This window comes from Rhinolophus sinicus, chromosome 18 (assembly GCF_057876585.1).
Source record: "Rhinolophus sinicus isolate RSI-liver-muscle chromosome 18, RSI-T2T, whole genome shotgun sequence".
Classification (NCBI taxonomy): domain Eukaryota; kingdom Metazoa; phylum Chordata; class Mammalia; order Chiroptera; family Rhinolophidae; genus Rhinolophus; species Rhinolophus sinicus.
The window spans coordinates 115,106,108-115,128,618 of NC_142518.1; the positions used below are offsets into that span (position 1 = coordinate 115,106,108).

General features: G+C 41.9%; 1 protein-coding gene and 1 non-coding gene across 2 annotated transcripts; both read left to right on the plus strand.

Annotated features, from left to right (window-relative positions):
* Positions 1–1,965: 1,965 nt before the first annotated feature.
* Positions 1,966–21,680, plus strand: DGAT2L6 (diacylglycerol O-acyltransferase 2 like 6). Its single transcript, XM_019747948.3, has 7 exons — positions 1,966–2,127; positions 12,891–13,001; positions 13,390–13,460; positions 13,823–14,027; positions 15,385–15,559; positions 19,484–19,695; positions 20,136–21,680. The coding sequence occupies exons 1-7, from the start codon at positions 2,043–2,045 to the stop codon at positions 20,288–20,290; spliced, it is 1,014 nt and encodes a 337-aa protein (XP_019603507.1). The 5' UTR covers positions 1,966–2,042; the 3' UTR covers positions 20,291–21,680.
* Positions 9,342–9,545, plus strand: LOC141569777 (small nucleolar RNA SNORA73 family). Its single transcript, XR_012493573.1, has one exon. It is a non-coding gene; the product is annotated as a small nucleolar RNA SNORA73 family (small nucleolar RNA).
* Positions 21,681–22,511: the final 831 nt, after the last annotated feature.

Here is a 22,511-nt window from a genome sequence, read left to right on the forward strand (position 1 = left end):
TGAGGAACTAGGACACCAGACCTCCTTCATTTGTTCTACAAACATTTACTTGCGTCCCTACTCTGTACCAGGCCCTGAGCCAGACATTACGAAGACAGAAATGAAAATCACTCTGACCTTGCCCTGCCTCTGGCACACTGTATGACCTTGAGTCCTTTCTAGGTCTATTCCATTTACCAATATGAAAGTGAAGGAGTGTAGAGACGTGATCTGTAAGGGGACGTGGAGCTCTCAAATTGTGGATCTTGTCTATACTGGATACGCCATCCCTCTTCACTTCTGTGCTTTCTGTAAGAAGAGCCAGGCCTGACTCTCTTACCTCTCACCCTCCTCCCCTGCAAATTCGAGCAGACCTGCTCCAATACATCTCACCCTGTATGTAGCCAAGTAGCCCCAAGAAGCAGCTTAAGAACCCCAGCTAGCTAGGGCAAAGAAAAGAAACAAGAAGCGAAGAAAGGGGTAACACATCAGGTGGCCATCTAGGGTACATTGAAGAATAAAAGCACACCCCTGCAACATACCAAAAAAGTTCCCTAAGCTCAACTCTGAAGAGTCAGTCTAATCAAGAGGCCTAAGCCAGAGTTGGAGAGTAGAGAGGAAGACAGAGTTCTGCTAATCTCCCTGGAGAAGGCTAAGGAATCAGCATTTCCTTTCACTTGTAGAACACTTGATACCATTTTTGTATTTGATTTTACTAGCAACCCTTTTCATTACATTCAGAATAATTTTTTGAGCACCTTGTATGCTCAAGGCTTTATACTGAGAATACTGGCCTTTTCCTTTAGGGCACGTAATCACAAATTCAAGTGTATAGACATTTTTTTGTGTGTGATTTCTTTGTCTGTTTTATGTCTGTCTCCTCCACTAGCCTGTAAATTCAGTGGCATGAATCATATCCATCTTCTTCCCCACTGAATCCTCAGCACCTATAACAGTGCCTGGCGAACAATTAGTCACTCAATAGATAATAACAGAAAAAAATGAATCCAGAGGTTTGGGACCTGGGGACAGTCTTTAATTTTTCAAAGGTTGGTATGCAGAAGCAAGCCTCTTATCCTGAAACCTAATAGATATTCAGTAGACATTAATTGAACTAAATGGATAATAACAGGAAACACATAATGTCTGCTGTGTACCAGGCCTTCTGCCAAGCACTTTACATTCATTCACCCCGTTAATCCTCAGAACATAATCCTATAAAGTAGGTACTATTATTATAGCCATTTTACAGATGGGGCAAGCCAAGGTACAGAAGTTCACCTCTTGTAGGCGGCACAGCTGAGATTTGAACCCCAGCTAGCTGGCTCTAAAGTCCATGTCCCTGACCTTTATACTACCTTCCAATAATGAATGCTGAAACAGATTTAGAGAGATGGAGCAATTTCCACAGGTGTCAGGGGAAGAACATGGTGGACCTAGGACTGGAACCCAAATCTGCTCTCTCTGTGTGATGCTTTCCCCGTGCTATCATATAGTATCTGGCTGCCGATACAGAGACCCTGGGAGTAGAGGCACAAGGAAGGATTTGAGAAGTCGAGATATCTATGCAAAAACAGGCCCTACTCATCTAGGTGGCTCTCAGCAGAACACAGGAAAATGCAAAGAGCAGCGACTAGGGCATGAATGTGGTCACCAGGTCCCTTTCTTAAGCAGTGAAAACTAGCAGGTTGCTTTCAGAGGTCCTATTTGAGGCCTAAGCCATTGTCTTTTCCTGCCCTAATTTATCAAGAACTCCCCCAACCCCACATACACACACAGCGAGAACCACCCCAAGGCCATTTCTGCCTCATTGCAATTGACACACATGGAGAAAGGATTTGTATTTGGGAGGTTAGATAGTCGGATCCGAAACATGTGTGTGTAGGAAGTTGGGGCGGGGCAGAGAAACGGGGAAGATTAGAGGAAAGGTTAGGTCAACCCTAAAAGCTCCACAGCTAAAGGGACTCAGTGGTAAGAGATCAGAGCAAAGCACCTGTAAGCAGCTCAGCTTTAAGGGTGCTGGCCTTCTGTTTGGGCTTCTTGCCGCAACAGAACAGCACCACATGGCCTTCCTCTCCCAACTAGATCTTCAGGAGATCCTCCAAACCCTCTCTGTTTTGCAGTGGATCCCAGTCTACATAATTTTAGGTGAGTAAACCCCAGGAGCTGCAGAGCACATGGGAACAAGCCGGGAATCCCCAGATGAGGGCTCTGAAGAGATGGTTAGGTTGGTCCCCTCCCTCACGCCAGGACTGTTCCTCCTCACCCAGGAGATGGCTACTGTTGAGTTCACTACATTTCTCCCCTCTCAACTGAGGGGTGTGAAGGCCAGAAGTGAGGCTGTGGTTGTTCTCGTTTAAGGATCACCCCAGCCTTCTCAGGACTGCCCCTCTAGTTCATAGTCATATTCAGGGATGGGTCAAAGGCAGTGGTGGCTTGCAGAGTTGGTGCTACTAGGTAGGTGTAAGGTGATTTTCCAGCATATGGTAATGGTGACAGAATTCTAGAAAACCTGAGGGCTGCTTGACTCATTAGACAGAATTTTGAGAAAAGGCCACTTGTTCAGTGGACTCAGGGTGTGGCAGTCATCAGTGCTAGACAAACAGGCTGAGAGCTCCAAGCTTTTTCCAGCCAGAAACCAGGGCTTTGTGGGCAGCCAGTTATAGGGGCAAGCTTGGAAACTGGACTGGGAGAAATGTCATCCTGAAGAATGAGACATGTAGGAGGCAGCCTGTTCCAACCCATCGAAGGCTGTATGACCCCTTAGAGCAGAGGTTCTTAACCAGGGGCCTATGGACCTCAAATTTGGGGAGCAGGGGTGGACAACTTTGAATTTGGATGGAAAAAATTACCTCTTTATTTTCACTAATTTCAAATGGCAATGACTGTAAGCAACAAACCACAGAAGTATTAGCAGGACCTGTGAATTTGTCAGTAATAGAAATCACAGAGATTTGCATATCATATGCCAGTTGTTGCAGGCATCTCGACATTTCATTTATGCTCATGACTACTTCAAAATTCTTAGTTATTAGAACTACCATTAGGTCTGGTTATTTAATGCATAGATCAAGAAGCTCGTGTTATTATATCACATTTTTGGAATGTTTTCAAAACTGTGTTTTAATATGATGAGTTTCCTTTGTAAATCTGTATATTTTATTTTGTGAATTTAAAAATATTATTCAGAGAAGGGTCTAAACAAATGGGTGTTCAAATATCTCTTTGAGACCCTGCTTTTAATTCTTTTGGATATATACCCCAGAGTGGAATTGCCAGGTCATAGGGTAATTCCATTTAAAACATTTTTAGAGAACGTCCATACTGTTTTCCATAGCAGCTGCACCATTTTACATTCCCAACAGTGCACAAGAGTTCCAATTTCTCCACATTATTGCCAACACTTCTTTATTTTCTGTTTTGTTTATAGTAACCATCCTAATGGACATGAGATGCTGTCTCCTTTTGCTTTTAATTTTCATTTTCCTCACGATCAGTGGCGGTGATCATCTTTTCATATGCTTGCTGGCCATTTGTCTTGACTTCTTTTCAATTGATTATCATTCCACTTGTCTTCCTCTACTAGTTTAGGTGTTATACATTCTGTTTCTATTCTTTTAGTGATTCTACTAGAAATTACAATACGAATCCTGGGCCTTGGAGGTTAATTGGGGTTGTGATGCACACAGAGGTGCCTGAGATATTCGATCTGTTCAATAGTTATAGAGAAAATGCTCATTATAAGACTCGCTGTCCTTGCTGAGACTACAATGAATTAAGTACAGGACCTTTACTATCTAGTAACAAGGATAGGCCAATTATTCATCCCACCATTGTACACATTTTACATATCAGTGCTGGACATATACACAAGTCATTACAACGTAAGACATATTGGTAAGTAAAAGAGCCAAACAAAGCCATATTAGGGTTTCCGAGAAAGAAAACATTACACCAAGTTGAAAGGATCAGATAAGGCAGAAAAGGGAAGCAGTATGGCATGGTGAACAGGACATGGGCTCTAGAGTTTGTCAGATTTGGATAACGATTAGCTGTGTGACTTTGGACAAGCACTGTAACCCCTTTAAACATCAGTATCCCCATCCTCTCAGCCAAGTCCACAGTAAGTGTTGCATATGAAAAAAGTGTCCCTTCCTCCCTCCCTCCCTCCCTCCCTCCCTCCCTCCCTCCCTTCCTTCTTTCCTTCCTTCCTTCCTAATCTCCTTCTTCATTTGCTCGCTCTCTTTCCTTCATTCCTTCTGTCTTGCTCAGAATCCCTCTCCTTCACCCCCTACATCCAACCAACTGCCAAACCCTAAAAATTTTGTCTCTATATTATTGTCCAAATTGGTTTGAGAAATAACAACCCATTTTAGGTTCCAATTGCCTCATCTATATCACTGCAACTCTTAGCTGATCTGCCTATTTTCTCCTGCTCCCACAGTTAATCCCAAATTATCTTCATGATACACAGATATGATCATGCTACTTCTCTGCTCAGTAACTTTCACTGGTGTCCCATTACCTTCAGCCTCAGGCTTAATCTCCCCAGCTTCCTTCCATCTCCTTTTCCATGGCTCCCCAGGCTCCCTGTACTTTTGGAGGTTATGGTGTTACTCATGGGCCTTGGACTCCTCCATCTCCAGACCGCTGTTCAAGTTCTTCCTTGTGTCTGGAAGGCTCTTCCTTCACTAATCTAGCTGTCAAAATCCTACTCTTCTTCCAAAATTCAACTTAAATCTTACCTTCTACAAGAAGCCTTTCTAGGTTCCCCACTAGTAAGGAATGGTGTTCTCCTTATGTTCCCATAGAATGACATTTGAACCCTGACTATATAATTTTCATCCTCTGGCATGCATCTGTTATTTATGGTATCAGTCTTCTCCACTAGACTCTGAATTTCTGGAAAACAGGAATTTTATTTTCCACATGTATTAATATGAGTTAGCACACACAAAGTACTTAAGATAGCTCTTGGCACATAATAAAGATTCAACAAATGCTCCATACTTTTTCCCCCCAAAGTTTGGAGTGAACTCTCTGAGCCTCAGTTTCTTCATATGTAAAATGGACATGATAAAATTATCTACCTTTCAGGGTCATGAGAATATTAAATGAGGTGATATATATTAAAGGCTAAACAGAATTCTTCTTAATGATAAATACTGGCTACGTGGTCTCAATGACCATACTTGTATTATTTTCATCATTACCATACTTACTCTGTTCATCCTCCTCCTTCTAGTCCCCAACCCTGTCCCCACAGCTTCCAGTACAGAGATTTCACATGAGGTGTACTCAGTCAATGTTTGCTGAATTATTAAATTACCTTTTACCCCCACAGATTCTTATATTTACAGTCAATTTAAATCCAATAAGTAACCACAAAGTCACAGAAATTCATCTTTGACAAACGAGTCATGTTCTTGGATTTCTGAAGGCTTTGAGCCAACTGATTTGGATGCTGGGTTTTCGCTTTACACTGGAAATAACTGGTTGCCTATAGCCTTATACACACATGCACACGCTGGAATCTCAGAAAACCTTTCCTTGTTTGGAATAAGGGCATTGGTAGTTTTTCTTTCTGTTAGCTTTCACCTGCCACTTGGAGAATTTTCAAATCAAACTTCTCCCTGTGCTACAATTTGACAAATTTTATCATAAGTCATCTCCCCATGCTTGGTACTGTACTAAATAAAGACTGTTTAAAAGAAGCTACTGTCTAGTAAGGTAAGGGCCAGATGTGTGAGGTACTAACTACACTAGCAGCAAAATCAAATAGGGCCAAATAGAAGCATAAATAATGTTCTGTGGGTGTGTGGAGGAGGAAGCCTCTCACCAGACAATCAGCAAAGATATCATCAAATTGGTATCATGTGAGCTAAGCCTTGAAGTTAGAGAGAATTTTGATATGCAGAAAGTTAGGGAGAGTGTAGTCGGGATAAGGAATAGCATCTCCAAAGTCATAAAGATGTGAAATTGCATGGTGGGTTGAAGGAATTAGTAAACTAAGGTGATTGAGGCCTTGTGTCCCATACTTCAGCCATTTGCATCCCACCGTCTGGTTCTTTCCATGACTGAGTACCATCTATGCTGTTATTACTCAACTTTTTTTTTTTCAAATTCACTCATTTCTGCAACCTAAATTAATGTATTTTAACAGGAAACTTTATATCACTGCCATGAATTGACTTCCGTTCACTACACTTTAAAATAGCTTTCCATCCATATACCACCGCAGATAATTTAGTAGTGTCCTAGAATGGTATGGGGACCACACTTTGAGAAATACTGGGCTGGAGCATAAGTACAGGTATTGAGAGATGAAGCTAGGAAGGTGTGGGGGGCTACTCCATGGAGGGCCTTAGATACCAGGCTAACATGTTCAGACTTTATTCTGTCAGCAGTGGGAAAATATTGAAGGTTTCAGAGGAGGCAAACAACATTCTGACTATGCTTTTAAAAAAATATCTGGCAGCAGCATGCAAAACAGACTGGAGAGGAAGAGACCAGCAGGCAAAGAGCAGACAACATGACTTACCCATAAAATGAGAATGATTACTGTCCAATGGGGTCTTTACAAAGATTAAATAAAATATGCACATACAACACTTAGTTTGATATGATGAGTGTACAATAAATATTGGCTATTACTATATGGGGACAGTGAGCAAGCGAGATGAATCAGAGATGATTTGAAGAAAGAACAGACTTAGATTCATATTGGCACCATCTTTAACTTAAGGTAGTAATCATTAGTAATTCAAGGCTGTACAGGTTTAAATTTATTTTTTTTAGAAAGTCAGGACCAGGGTTAAAGAGGGACATGAGAAAAGGGTCAGTTCACCAAGAAGACATAACTATCCTGTGTATGCATCTAACAATAGAGCTTCAAAACACATGAAGCAAGGATGTAACGCAGAATTGTACACCTGAAATTTGTGTAACTTTACTAATAATTGTCACCCCAATAAACTTTAATTAAAAAAAACTGACAGAACTGAAAAGAAAAATAGACAAATTAACAGTGGTATTTGGAGACTTCCTCAAAAACCCCAAACAACCAGAACTTATCCTAGATAAAATAGATAACCTATAATTATTAATTTCATTAAAATAAATTTTAATTTTGGAAGGTTAAAAACCTTCTAAAACAGAAATGTGCCGTCCTAGATTGTTTCAATGGCAAATTCTACCAAACATTTTAGAGCCTGTGTATCACAGATTCTACATAATCTTTTCCAGAAAATAAAAGAGGAAGGAATACTAGCCAACTCATTTATGAGACCAGACCCTGATAGCAAAGCTAGACAAAAACAGTACAGAAAAAAACCAAACAAACTATAGATCAATATTCCTCATGAATATAAATGCAAAAATTTTCAACAAAATACTAGCAAATTTAATCCAGTAATATATTACAAAGCATAATATACCACGACCAAGTGGGCTTTTTCCCAGGAATGCAAGTGTAAATATTTGAAAATCAATCAATGTAAACATTATATTAACCATCCAAGGAAGAAAAAAACACATGATCATATCAACTGAGGTCGAAAAAGCATTTGACAAACATCAACTTCAATCACATTAGCACCATTCACCTCTCAGCATATGAGGAAGAGAAGAAAACTTCCTTAACTTGATAAAGAGCATCTACAAAAATAGCCTGCAGCTAACATTATACTAGTGGGGAAAGAATGAAAGCTTTCTCCCTAAGGTTGGGAGCAAAGCAAGGATATGTACTCTCACCATTCGTATTCAACATCACACTCAAAATCCTAATAATAAAAAAAGGGAGATGAGGGTAAGGGGGATCGAATATATGGTGATGGAAGGAGAACTGACTCTGGGTGGTGAACACACAATGGGATTTATAGATGATGTAATACAGAATTGTACACCTGAAATCTATGTAATGTTACTAACAATTGTCACCCCAATAAATTTAATAAAATAAAATTTTTAAAAAAATCCTAATAAGGACAATAAGGCAAGAAGAAAAAAACAGAAAGAAAAGCATACAGATTGAAAAATAAAATATTCTGTATTACATCATATATAAATCCCATTGTGTGTTCACCACCCAGAGTCAGTTCTCTTTCCATCACCATATATTTGATTACAGATTGTACACCTGAAATCTATATAACTTTACTAACAATTGTCACCCCAATAAACTTTAATTAAAAAAAGAAAAGAAAAAGAAAATATAAAACTGTCCTGATTCACAGATGACATGATTGTCTGTGTAGAAAATCCCAAGGAATTTATTAAAAACAAAAAACCTTCAAGAACTAACAAATGAAGCTAGCAAAGTCACAGGATAAAAGACATGTAAAAATCAACCACACTTCTATATACTAGCAGAGAACAATTGAAAATACAAATTTAAAAAGCAATACCATTTCAATACCTGCAAAAAATGAAATACGCATGAGTAGATTAAAAAAATCTTTACAGTATCTGTAGGCTTAAAATTATAAAATGCTAATAAATGAAATTAAAGACTTAGAGACATACTATGTTCATGGAATGGAAGACTCAACATAGTAAAGATGTCAATTCTCCCCAAATTGATCTGTAAATGTAATGTAATTTTAATTTAAATCCCAGTAGAATACATTAGATAAGAGTTTTGCATAAATACTAATTTCCCTAAATTTGATAATAGCAGTGTGGGTGCTATAAGGGAAGATAATTTTTTTTAGAAAATATACACTTAAGTATTTAGAGGCAAAGGATTATAATCTCTGCAAAGTACTCTCAAGTACAAACATATATGTATGTTTATACATTTATATTTAGAGATAAATCAAATGTAAAATGTTAACAATTGGTAGATTGAGGTAAAGGTAATATGGGATTAAAATATTCTTGCAAATTTTCTATTGATCTCAAGTTTGGGGTTTTTTTTCCGAACTAAAAAGTTTAATTTAAAAACTCTCATCAGGAGTTTTTGTTGATACAGACAAGCTGATTCTAACATTTATATAAAAAAACAAAGGAATTACAACAGCTAAAACAATTTTGAAGAAGAATAAAGTTGGAGGAATCATACTATCTGATTTTAAGACTTAATATAAAACTGCCGTAATCAAGACAGTGATGTATGGCTGGAGGGATAGACATGGTGACCAATGGAACAGAATGGAGAGTCCAGAAATAGATCCACACAAATATGGCCAATTGATTTTTGACAAACATGCAAAGCAATTCAATGGAGGAAGGATAGTCTTTTCAACAAACGATGTTGGAACAATTGAGTATCAATATGTAGTAAATAAACCTTGAAGAAAACCTCACATTTTATTTAAAAATTACCTCAAAATGGATCACAGATCTAAATATAAAACGCACTTCCAACGTAGATACCCCCAGGAGGTCACTCTTCCCGGGCTCTGTCCAAGTGGCGTAGGGGAGCGTAGGGCTCTGCCCTGTGATATACAGTCCCTTTCCACGACATTGGAGATGAAGCTGGGCCTCGAGTCTACGCCTACATATTCTTACAGCTTCTCAGAGTCCTGTGGACAATCACTGAGGGACAAACCAAGCAGGAAACATCTCATATAAAAATAAATAAATAAATAACACAAAACTGTGAAACTTTTAGTAAAAAACGTAGGCGAAACCCTTCATGACCTGAGGTCAGGTAGGGAGTTCTTTGAGTTGACACCAAAAGCACAATCTTTTAAAAAAAAAATGTTGAATTGGCTTCATCAAAATTAAAAGCTTTTGCTCTAAGACCCTGTTGAAAGAATGAAAAGATAAACACAGACCAGGAGAAACTGTTTGAAAGTACATGTCCAACAAAGGACTTGTATCCAGAATATATAAAGAACTCTCAAAACGCAACAGTGAAAAAACAAACAAGCCAGTTGAAAAATGGGCCAAATATTTGAACAGACACAGAAGGCAGATAGCACAGGAAAAGCAGTTAAGCAGCATTAGGTATTAGGGAAATGCAAATTAAAACTGCCATGAGATACTGTTACTGGAGGGTGGACTCTTCTCTGTGTGGTGTCCAGGTTCTTGGCGTCTAGAGCAAAGAATTGAACAAGATACCCAGATAAAGTGGTGAAAAAGCAGTTTATTAGAAGAAACGGTACACTTCAAAGAAATAGAAGTGGGCCCGAGCAGAAAGCAGTGGCTCAAGGGCCATTATTAAAAGGGATAGTAAACACCAAAGAGTGTGGAGCGGGCTGAGCAAAAGAAGAGGCTCAAAAAAGGGCCAAGGGCCCAGGCTCCAAAAGGGCCTGACTGGTGAAGACTTAGAGTTTTTATCCTTTTTATCTCTAGACTGGGCTGTTCCTTTGCGGGCGTGGGACCACTTGATTGACACCTGTGATTGACAAGAGACTATTACCTCATCTTTTTAGACTGATAATGAGGCCCAGGTGAAATGAAGGTCGTTGTGGCCTTTACTGCGCAGGTGTGAGTGGCCAGTTTAATCTAGTTAGGTATTTTGTTCCTCCTAGGGGTAGATAATTACAATGAAAAGGGGAAGTTTGGGACTGAGAGGGGAGGTCTTTTGGGCGGTAATACACACACCTGATGTCTATCTCTAACTGCCTACCTTGTTTTTCCCATGAGAGACACGATCCCCATAAAATCTCTATGGGAAGCTGAGGGACAGAAGGTCTTTTCTTCTGTGTCTGCTTCCTGCTGGGCAGGGGCGTAGAGCTGTCCCTACCTATTGGGGATTCATGGAACTCTCGCCCTATCTGATCTTAGATGAGGGGAGGGAGGTCTTGAGATCCACCTGGAAGACCGTGTTGGCTTCTTTGGCTGCGACTGGCAATCTTGCTGAGGTATCCTCTGCATCCCCAAGGCCCCTGCATGAGGCAAAATAGATTTTAATTAATAAATCTGTCAGCTCTATAGAGCCTGTGGCCATTCAACCCGTCATTCAGGTGGCAGCAATTGTCCAGGAGCTGGGCCCAGAATGGGTTGGAAAGAACAACAACAAGTATGCTGGCCTGGGGGATGTTAAAGCCTATTTGGTCTCTGGGATGGAATTATCCAAGAGTCAGGTCCAGAATGGCTTGGGGGATGTTGGGAAGTCACAGGCTTATGAGCAGTTATCTGAGAGACATCCTGTGACTCAGGCTAGTTGCAATCTTTAGTCTAGGAATCAGAAACTGAGCAGAAAAGGAATGAAAGCCAGGGGCTAAGGAGCTAAGAAACTCGGGAAAAGGCGACTTAAAATTTCTGTAGGGAGATATGGGTCTCTCCCATATCAGTACCACATTACACGTCTAGTAGAATGACTTGGCCATCTTCAGTACAAACTAAATTAGGAGCTTGCCTTATATGAACTTCCTCCTTGATAATCCACTCCAAGATTCCTCACTTGAACATGGACAAGATATTGGAAGCATCTCCTGATGTTAAGGCCACAATATCTAAGGGAGGGTCACACACACATACACACAAGTTGTTGTACTTCATCCTTCTTGCCTCAGAGCCCCTTGCTTTTTGTCATGGAACTCCTTGTTCCATGAGACTTAGCTCTTCCATGTTTGGCCTCTGTTTCTCCTAGTTCTTTAATGCATACTTCTGTCGCCACGAGTGACACTGATGACATTCAAACAGGTTGGGTCTGGCAGGCCTGCCCTCCAAGGACACTTACAGTCTCCTGGGCTGCCAGACCTGTAGTCCAAGTAGATTCCACAGGGCGGGATGGTGTTTATCAAGGTCTGGCTCTTGTTAGACTGGCCTTTAGGATTTGTGTATAACTGAAGGAGATAGTGTATAAAACGCACACAGTTAATCCACCTATGCTTTTTAAGTTTTTAAATGACATAAATGCTGACTAAACACAAATTAATTAAGTTTATCTATTCTTGAGAACAGAAAACATTTATCTTTCAATCAGTCTACAGGTATTTGTTAAACACCTATTGTGTGCAAGGCACTGTTCTAATATTTGGGATACAAACTAAATTTATTTGAAGCAAGATATAAAATCCTCCCACCACTATTAATTTAATTCACATGCTTACAATAACCATCTCAGCCAGCTCTTGTAAGGGGAATTCAGTCCGTCGCTAAGGTTTTTTCTACTCCATGACACGACTTTTTAAAGAAATGCCCACTCCGTCTTTTTCCTGTTATTTTCATCTATGTCCAAAATGTGGGAGACAAACCTGCTAGTAGGTAACTCTAGAGTTTCTTCCCCTTCTCTGAAATTTTATCCACCATCCTGTGCTTACCTGGTCAAAGAAAGCATTCCCTTAGCTGGCTCTTTCTTTATTCACTATATGTATACTTAGCCCCTTTCTCATGAAAGCAGATTTAAAAAGGGAATTCAATTCCCACCCCTGTAACATGTATCACATTTGCATTTCGCAGCCTGCTGTGGCCCTTTGCTAACAGAGATCATTTTTTCCCCTTCTGAACTTTTGACACGTTTTGAATGGGACAAAATTGAATGCAGCCAAGCAGTTTCTAGTACGTGTTTTCCTCTCCACACCAAACAACTTGTACACTGCAAGGCAGTCCCTCTCCCCTGGGACGTGCTGACTTAGCAGTTTCACAAAGGAAGGAAGGTCAAGCTTTTAGAAGGGACTTCTGAGGTCCCAGATGGGGATGGCAGCCACTGGCCCGAGGTGCTGTTCTTTTCACTTGCCAAGTAATGCTGTCTTTTGACTCTGGCAGGGGTCTGCTCTGAGAGTGTCATGGTTCTACTCTTTCCTCAGTTAAGGTCTCAGTCATCAAGGGGGCCCAGATTCAGGGACTCAGCAGTCCCCCTGGACCACAGCAGAACTAGGTGCGTTGGCAAAAGACGGAGAAATGGGTCTCACGCCAGCCTTGACCTGCTCCTTCTGTATAGAGCAAAGATCGGAGTGATGAAGGGTGTATTAAACTTCAAGAGAACTGAAGTGCATGAACCCTTTGTGCCCCCCCAGGATGTATTTCGATTATTCTTATACCCTACTTTCTGGTATACACTAAGTACTGGATCTTGTCTGTGCTCGCCTTAGCCTGGCTCGCCTATGATTGGAACACCCACAGTCAAGGTAAGAAGTACGGGAAGAGGATGGAACCACAGGGAGAAGGACGCGGAGGGAGAGGGTAGGAGAGGCAAAGGGACAAGGGGTGGGGAGGGAAAGGGAAAAGAAAAGGGGAGTATTGGAAAGGGGGAGAGAAGGGGAGATGCAAAGGGGTAGAGGGAAGGGGAGGGAGAGAGGGAAACAAAGCTCAGCAAGGAACAGAGGTGTCTGCCAGGCAGCCCAGGAAGAATTAGAAGGTTGAAGATTCAGGGACAGCACCTACCGCTCTGTGCCCTGGAAATACAAAAGTGTGAGAAAGGGGCCGCTCCTGAGGAAGAACCCTCTATCTCTGTGAAAGGTAGAAGCACTGGCACTATCTCACTCGCCCTTCTTCCCTTTCCTTTTGTACTCACAGGTGGTAGGCGGTCAGCTTGGGTACGAAATTGGACTCTCTGGAAGTATTTCCAAAGTTACTTCCCAGTAAAGGTAACTACCCTTTCCTCTGGGCGCACTCAGTCTCTGGTGCCCAGACTCTTCCTCCCCACTCAGCTCCATGTTTTCAAAGGCTTTGGTGGCCAGTAGTGAAGGTCAAGGCCCAGAGGCATAATGCAGATTAGAGGCCCAAGATGGATGGGCAGGTGAGGAGATGGACGAATAGCAGCCTTTCCTTACAGTGATAAAGCCTCTGAGCATCATAACCCTGGTAATCCTACGACAGTGATGAGATCCTAATGAACAGGAGTTGGGGGCGCCCCAAGGGAAACAAGGTCTACCTGCTGGAATCTGAGTTCACATGTCCTATCTTCCTTCTTCCTGTCTGCTGTTCTGACTCCATCTCCCTCTAACAGCTGGTGAAGACTCATGACCTCTCTCCCAAACACAACTATATCATTGCCAACCACCCCCATGGCATTGTCTCTTATGGTGTCTTCATCAACTTTGCCACTGAGGCCACTGGCTTTGCTCGGATTTTCCCGGACATCACTCCTTCTGTAGGGACCTTGGAAGGGATTTTCTGGATCCCAATTGTGCGAGAGTATGTAATGTCACTGGGTGAGTATCAGAAAGCATTCCATTCCCTAACCTACCTCAGGGCTCCAACGCCAATCAGCCCTGACAGTCAGTCCAATTGTCATTGCCGGAAGAGGATGGAGTAGAAAATGAGTCCAGAACACACTGCGCCAGTAGTATATGGCTAAGCACCAGGTTCTGGCCACGATCTGGGAGGCAGGGTTTTGTTAGGCGGCAGCGTAAGTTATGGCCATTCATAAGTTTCCAGGAATACGTTCAAAGGAGGATCAGAAGGCTGAAGTTCAAGATCAAAGCCAAAGTGGAAAGCAGAAGGCAAAAGCCAAATATCAAACCCAAATGTAGGGGAAATCAGACATAAATGGGGCAGCTCAGATGAACTTTGCCAGACTCTTTCTGGGATGTCAGTTGGCTTCTTTTGGTTAGTCCTTTATATAGCAGCTGTCATCCCAGGGCACCTTAAAGACATTTTAAAGTCCTTCGTAATAGCTGGTACCCTTCTGGCCCATGACCTTCATCTCCTGGGAACCCCTTCAAACTTGCATAAGACATCAAGGGATAAAGGATAAGCATCCATCAGAATCCAGGACAACCTCCCCATGCCAGGCTTCACACCTGGGTACTGTTACAAATGTCCTTATTTCTGGATGAATACCCATTCTTGTGATCACCAGGAAACAACCAAAGCCAAATAATAAAAGGTAAGATATATTTATCTGGAGGGGCCAGGTGGAACCATGAGAGTCCCCTCTGAGGTTGGCATGAACCTAGAGCAGTGGTCATGACTGAGTACTGGAGGCAATGTCTGCCGTCCCAGGAGAGAACAGAAGTTAAGTGCAGGGCGAAGGAGGGAAGCAAAAGTGAGGAAAGACTGTAACTGCTGTTGAACAACAGGGTGTCACCCTCATTCCATTGTTCACCTACATTTCAATTGGCTTGGGCAGGCTCCTGTGTCTGCCTACTCTCCAGAAACCCCAGCCAATAGCTCCCCTTCATCAGGGTGCCCTACGGAGGAAGCAGGTTAATGGTGGCTAGACCTGATAACCCTTAGGGAGAAAACTCTGGTGAGTCTCCAGTGTTGTCAGGCGGGGGGAGTGGAAGAAGGCTGTGGTTCATGGGTAGAGAGGGAAAAGATGGGCTTAAATAATATTCAGCTAAAAGGAAGTAGGCAGAGGAACTCAGTGTCACCCCAACTGTAGTAACACAGGCTCCTAAGGCAAGTAGCTGACCGTAAGGACCAACCTCAGGCTAGGGCTAACCCAGCATGTGTAAACAACAGTCAGGAAACAGAACTCTCTCCATCACGAAGAGCCCAGAGGAACCGCTTACCCCATCCTCAATCACCAACTTTGTTATGCCACTTGACTCTTTGGTTTCATAGGTGTGTGCCCAGTGAGTGAGTTGGCCTTGAAGTATTTGCTGACCCAGAATGGCTCAGGCAATGCCGTGGTTGTTGTGGTGGGTGGAGCTGCTGAATCCCTCTTGTGCCAGCCAGGAGCTTCTACACTCTTCCTTAAACAACGGAAAGGTTTTGTGAAGTTGGCACTGAAGACAGGGTGAGTCCCTTGGTTCTGGTGCCCTGTTGTCAGGGTGCCATAGGTTTTCTGTAGCACCTCTCCAGGATGGTGTCCTTCCTTGGAAACCGTTAGAGGGGGCTCTCTCTTCACTAGGATTAATTCTCTCTATTCCTTCACACTGTACAGTAAAGGTGTTTGGGTCTCCAGACACATTTTGGTGGGCACTTTTCTTATTTGAAGTTGGAGAAAGAACAATAGGAGATCTTTACTTTTGCCCATTAGCCTGGTAGGCTGGGGGTCTAGAGAAGTACAACTGATTCTCCATCAACCTATTAACTGAGAGGCTTAGAGAACCTACTCAGGGCAAGGAAGGCACTAGGGTTGATGCTATGGAGATTGCAAAGATGAGTAAGACATGGCTACTGCCCCCCAAAGCCCATATAACCTGCTTTGAGAAATAGAATGCATCCATTTAGCAGTTATTGAACACCTACTGTGTGTCAGACATAGTCCTAGGCATTGAGGATATAAAAATAAGGAAGCCCTGGTCTTCACCTTTAAGAAACTCAGTCTAGTAGGGAAGACAGGCATATGCGCATATAATTACAGAATGTATCCAGAAGGCAAACACCCACCATCTCAACTACCATCCCCTGGTTTAAACTACCACCATCTCTACCCTGGATGACTACAATAGTCTCCTAAGGGCATTCCCTGTTTCTATCCTGGCCTCCCCCACATCCAAGCATCTATTCCCAACTGTAGCCAGGATGATCCTATTAAATGTGAGTCAGATCACATCACCCTTCCAAATACTCCAACGACTCCAATTTCACTCCAAGCAAAAGCCAAAGTCTTTTTTTTTTAATTGAAGTTTATTGGGGTGACAATTGTTAGTAAAGTTACATAGATTTCAGGTGTACAATTCTGTATTACATCATCTATAAATCCCATTGTGTGTTCACCACCCAGAGTCAGTTCTCCTTCCATCACCATATATTAGACCCTGTTTACCCTCTTCTAGAGTCCCCACCCCCCTTACCTTCTGGTAACCCCTAAACTATTGTCTATGTCTATGAGATTTTGTTTCTTCATTTGTTTGTCTTGTTCTTCTGTTGTTTTCAGTTTTATATACCACATATCAGTGAAATCATATGGTTCTCTACTTTTTCTGACTTATTTCACTTAACATTATAATCTCAAGATCCATCCATGTTGTCACAAATGGTACTATTTCATCTTTTCTTACCGCCAAATAGTATTCCATTGTGTATATATACCACAACTTCTTTATCCATTCATCTATCAAAGGACATTTTGGTTGTTTCCATGTCTTGGCCAACGTAAATAAAGCTGCAATGAACATTGGAGCACACTTATCTTTATGTATAAATGTTTTCAGATTTTTTTGGGTAGATACCCAGGAGAGGGATTGCTGGGTCATATGGTAATTCTATTCATAATTTTTTCAGGAACCTCCACACTGCCTTCCATAGCGGCTGCACCAGTCTGCATTCCCACCAACAGTATATGAGGGTTCCTTTTTCTCCACAGCCTCTCCCACACTTGTTACTATTTGTCTTGTTGATGATAGCCATTCTGACTGGGGTGAGGTGATATCTCATTGTGGTTTTTATTTGCATTGCTCTGATGATTAGTGATGTTGAGCATTTTTTCATATGTCCATTTGCCATTTCATTTGTATGTCCTCTGGAGAAATGTCTCTTCAGGTCCTCTGCCCATTTTTCAATTGGGTTGTTTGTTTTTTGTTGTTGAGTTGTATGAGTTCTTTGTATATTTTGGATATTAGCCCATTATCAGAGATGCTATTTGCAAAAATATTCTCCCATTCAGTTGGTTGCCTGTTTATTTTGTCGATAGTGTCTTTTGCTGTGCAGAAGATTTTAAGTTTTATATAGTCCCATTCATTTATTTTAGCTTTTACTTCCCTTGCCTTTGGAGTCAAATTCATAAAGTGCTCTTTGAACCCAAGGTCCATAAGTTTAATACCTATGTTTTCTTCTATGCAGTTTATTGTGTCAGGTCTTATGCTTAAGTCTTTGATCCATTTTGAATTAACTTTGGTACATGGTGACAAAGAGCAGTCCAGTTTCATTCTTTTGCATGTGGCTATCCAATTCTCCCAGCACCATTTATTGAAGAGGCTGTCTTTGCTCCATTGTATGTTTTTTGCTTCTTTGTCAAAAATTATCTGTCCATATTTATGTGGTTTTATTTCTGGGTTCTCAATTCTATTCCACTGGTCTACGTGTCTGTTTTTCTGCCAATACCATGCTGTTTTGATTATTGTAGCCCTGTAGTACAAGCCAAAGTCAGGGAGTGTGATACCTCCATTATAGTTCTTTTTTCTTCAAAAGCCAAAGCCTTTACAGGGGCCTGCAAGACACTAAATAATCTAGTCATTGTCCACGCCTCCGACCTCATCACCCACTGCTCTCTCCTTTGCTCTCTCCATTAGAGATACACTGGCCTCCTTGCTATTCCTCCCACAAGCTTTTGCTTTAGGGCCTTTGTGCCAGCTGTCCCCTCTGCCTGGAACACCATTCCTTCACATAATCGCTCAGCTCATTCTTTTACCTCTTCCAGGTCTTGCTCAAATATCTCTTATCAATATCGTCTATCATGACCAGCCTGCTGTATTTTTCACATTGCAGTTATCATCTTTTTATATACCATCAATTTTATTTACTTATATATCAGGTTTTTTTATTGTCTGTCTTCCCTCAATAAAAGGTAAACTCCATGATGACAGAGATTATTTTTAATCCACTGTGTTCACTGATATATCCCCAGGGCTTGAAACATTACTGGCACATAGAAAGAACTCAATAAATATCTGCTGAAGGAATGACATGCTATAATGGAGATATATACAAAGTGCTATGAGAGCACCAATGAGAGACTTCTACCCAAAGTAGAAGGTGCACAAGTGGGTGACATCTGAATTGTGATATGAAATATTAGTAGGAATTACCAGTCAGACCAAAAGGGAGAAAGAACTCAGGGCACCTACAACATATGAGGCCTTGCACCAGGCTGTAGGGATCCATAGATAAATGATACAGTTCCCACCTTTGATCACCTTAACAAACAACTGCAGAGTCAGCCAGGTAAGGAGATGACTGTATTAGAGTGAGGATAGTGTTAGTGTAGGAGAAAGATGAGCATTAGGTGAGGGGTACCTACCCCACATTGTGGGGGGAAGAATTAGAGGTGGTCAAAGAAACTTTCTTCAAGGGGATTGGCAATTCCTACCAATATTTCATATCACAATTCAGATGTCACCCATTTTTGAAACTTATACTCTGGATAAAAGTCTTTCTATCAAATCGGAGCTGAGCACTGAAGGGCAAAATAGAATGTGCCTTGTGAAGATAGAGAGAAGGCATTTCTGGCAGAGGGAGCAGAATGTATTAGGTTGGTGCAAAAGTAATTGAGATTTGTGCAATTATTTTTAACCTTTTAAACCACAATTACTTTTGCACTAACCTAATACAAAGACACACAAACAAGATAACTTCACACACTTAGTATGGCCAAAAGGGGTGGGGAGAGGGGAAGCTAGCTGGGTAGGCAGAGCTGGAGCACAGAGGCCATGCTAAGCCCTGTGGTACAAGCTGAGGAGTTCTGAAAAAGTTTTAAAGAGAGGAGTGACATGTGCAGATATGCGATTTAGGATGATCGCTCTGGATGCTGGTACAATAAAGGCAGTTAGATTGCCTGCGATTAGTTTCTCCCCATCACAGGAAAATGTGCAGCAGCTCCCCACAAAGGGTTCAGTTGGGAGGGTGGGGCATGGCAAGGATAAGACACAAGGCTGGAGATGCTTGAGTGCTTGGGTTCTTGTCCTATAATGGGGAGATTGTAGAGGTTTCCCACCTTTGTGAGGGTTTCACTGGCCGGACTTTCCTAGAACTCACACTTCTGCCCTTCTCTTTACAGAGCGTACCTTGTCCCTTCCTATAGCTTTGGAGAGAATGAGGTTTACAATCAAGAGACCTTCCCTGATGGCACGTGGAAGAGGTTCTTCCAAAAAGGCTTCCAGGACACATTCAAAAAACTCTTAGGAATAAATTTCTGTACCTTCCATGGCAGAGGCCTCACTCAAGACTCCTGGGGCTTCCTGCCTTTCAATCTGCCCATTACCACTGTTGGTGAGCTTTCTAGTATCTCTGAACCACACCGCTCCTTGATTCCCCCCACCCAAGTCATACGTCAAGTCCCAGGGGACCTGGCACACAGCTGGGATGGGCAATGGGGATTCCGGTGGGTGTGGTTGAGGGCAGGGTGGGGAGGACAGCTGAACAGATAAGAGTTGTAGCCATTCACAGTGGGACAGAGTTCAAGAGCTGCCATGAGAGCATCCTTATTCATTTACATTCCTTCAGCATTCTCCTGGGCTTGCTCTCATTCTCTTGAGCATGTGTGAGATTAGGTATTTGGAGAATATGGGACAGGATGGGGCTGGAGCAGAGGGAAAAACCAAAGGAAGGGGAGGGGACCCAGATACTGAGTTTCAGTATGTGGCTTCCTCTGAGGGATGGGTAACGTGATTTGGGAGGGAGCTCTGATGCTTGTCTCCTCTTCCCCACAGTTGGGGAGCCACTGCCGATCCCCAAGATTCAGAAGCCAAACAAAACGACAGTGGACAAATACCACACACTCTACATCAATGCCCTGCGCAAGCTGTTTGATGAGCACAAAGCTCAGTATGGCCTTCCTGAGACCCAGGAGCTGACCATCATATAACAGCAGCTGGATTCCCTTATTACCAAACCCCCAAAGCCTTGAGGGATCCAAATAAGGCCACATGGAATGAAGAATGAAGAAGTGAGGATCTCAGGGATGGGTGAGGAGGCCAACAAAGCCACAAAGCACTAAATGAATCAGCTTTGAGGGAATGAACCAGAGGAGCAGGGTAACACTGGGCAACAACCCAGTTTAGCAAGCAGAATCTTGTGAGTCCACAGATCTTTTCTGCCCCCTGAATCCAGCCAATGATCTGATCAGAGGAATGAGAAGCCAAAGAACACCATACCCCTTCCTCCCAAGCCTTAGTGACACCACCACTATTTGGGTTTAGGCTTAAAAGCCTTGTTGAGAACAGGGATGGTTGTTCCCCCCTAGGCCCTTTCCTTACAATTTGGGGGCCACCACAAGATAAACCTTGGACAGGAACCATGGTTTCCTGATCCAAGGAGACAGGATTCCCTCAGTTATGACAGTTCTCCAATGGCAAAAACTTTTGCATGCAGTTATGCTGTTTCTCTTATAAAAAATAAAGCTCTAGATACATAAAACTAGATAGGACTATTTTCTATTTACTCTGTGGTTTACTACTGTATTTCCCTCAAACCCAGCCAAAAATCTAGTCTGTGGAGAGTCATTTTCCTCTTTTTCATCCTTCCTTTATATTGCTCCTGACAGAATGTCAGGGAGTGGAACCATCACTGCTGCACAGTGTCGGAGACAGGAGCAGAACCAAGGGGTATTGGCACAGGTTCCCACTGAGTAGGCCACGTCACTTCATCCCACAGAGCCCCCCTGGGTCAGAAGGGAGGGAGCCACAAGACTGTACACCTGCTGTAAGTTTACTTTATGTCAAGTACCAACCAAAGATCTTTCTAATGCACCAACCACCACACCTCCCATTCCTAATTTCCTGGACACCTATTATTATGCTTCATTTTCCTCGGTGAGGTCCCATGGCACCCCACTTAAATTAGTTCATAAGTGTGGGCAAAAATGGCATGGATTCTACTCAGAGTGGTCCCCGGTTAGGCCTCAGGGAGAATAATTTATTAGTTAAAAACCTTTTTGTATCAATAGAATGGAATTGAGAGTCCAGCAACAAACCCATACGTTTATGGTCAATTGCCTTTTGCCAAGGGTGCCAAGACAATTCAATGGAGAGAAAGAATAGTATTTTCAATAAATTATGCAGGGGCAACTGCATTTCACATGGAAAAGGATGAAGTTGGAACCCTACCTAACAAAAGAAGACAAATAGATAAATTGGACTTTATTAAAATCAAACACTTTTGTGCTTCAAAGGACACTATCAAGAAAATGAAAAGACAACCCACAGAATAGGAGAAATTTGTAAATCATGTATGTGATAGGAGTCCAGTATCCAGAACATATATAAAGAACACTTACAACTCAATGAAAAAAAGACAACCCAATTAAAAATATTGCACACCTGAAACTCATATAAAGTTAAACTAGTGTTATCACAATAAAAAAAAATGGGCAAAGGATTTGAATAGACCTATTCTCCCATTGAAAATACACAAAGTGAAAAGGTGGTCAAAATCATTAATCATTAGGAAAATGCAAATTAAAACCACAATGAGTGCCATTTCACACCCACTAGGATGACTATAATAAAAAAGACAGACAATACCACGTATTGATGATGATATGGAAAAATTGGAACCCTCTGACATTACTGATGGTAATGTAAAATAGTGCAGTCCATTCAGAAAACAGTCCCTCAAAAACTTAAACATAGAGTTACCATATGACCCAGCAATTACACTCCTACATATATGCCCAAAGAACTGAAAGCACGTGGCCACACAAAAATGTGTACATGGATGATCATAGCACAATTATTTAGTAAAATAATTAGTAAAAAGGTGGAAAAAACCCAAAAGTCCATCAACTAATGGAGGAATAAACAAAATGTGGTATATCCATACAATGGAATATTCAGCCATAAAATAAATGAAGTACTCATACATGATACGACATGAATGAACGTTAAAAATGTTATGCTGGGGCCGGCCCGGTGGCTCAGGCGGTTGGAGCTCCGTGCTCCTAACTCCGAAGGCTGATGGTTCAATTCCCACATGGGCCAGTGGGCTCTCAACCACAAGGTTGCCAGTTCAATTCCTCGACTCCCGCAAGGGATGGTGGGCTGCGCCCCCTAAAAATAGTAACGGCAACTGGACCTGGAGCTGAGCTG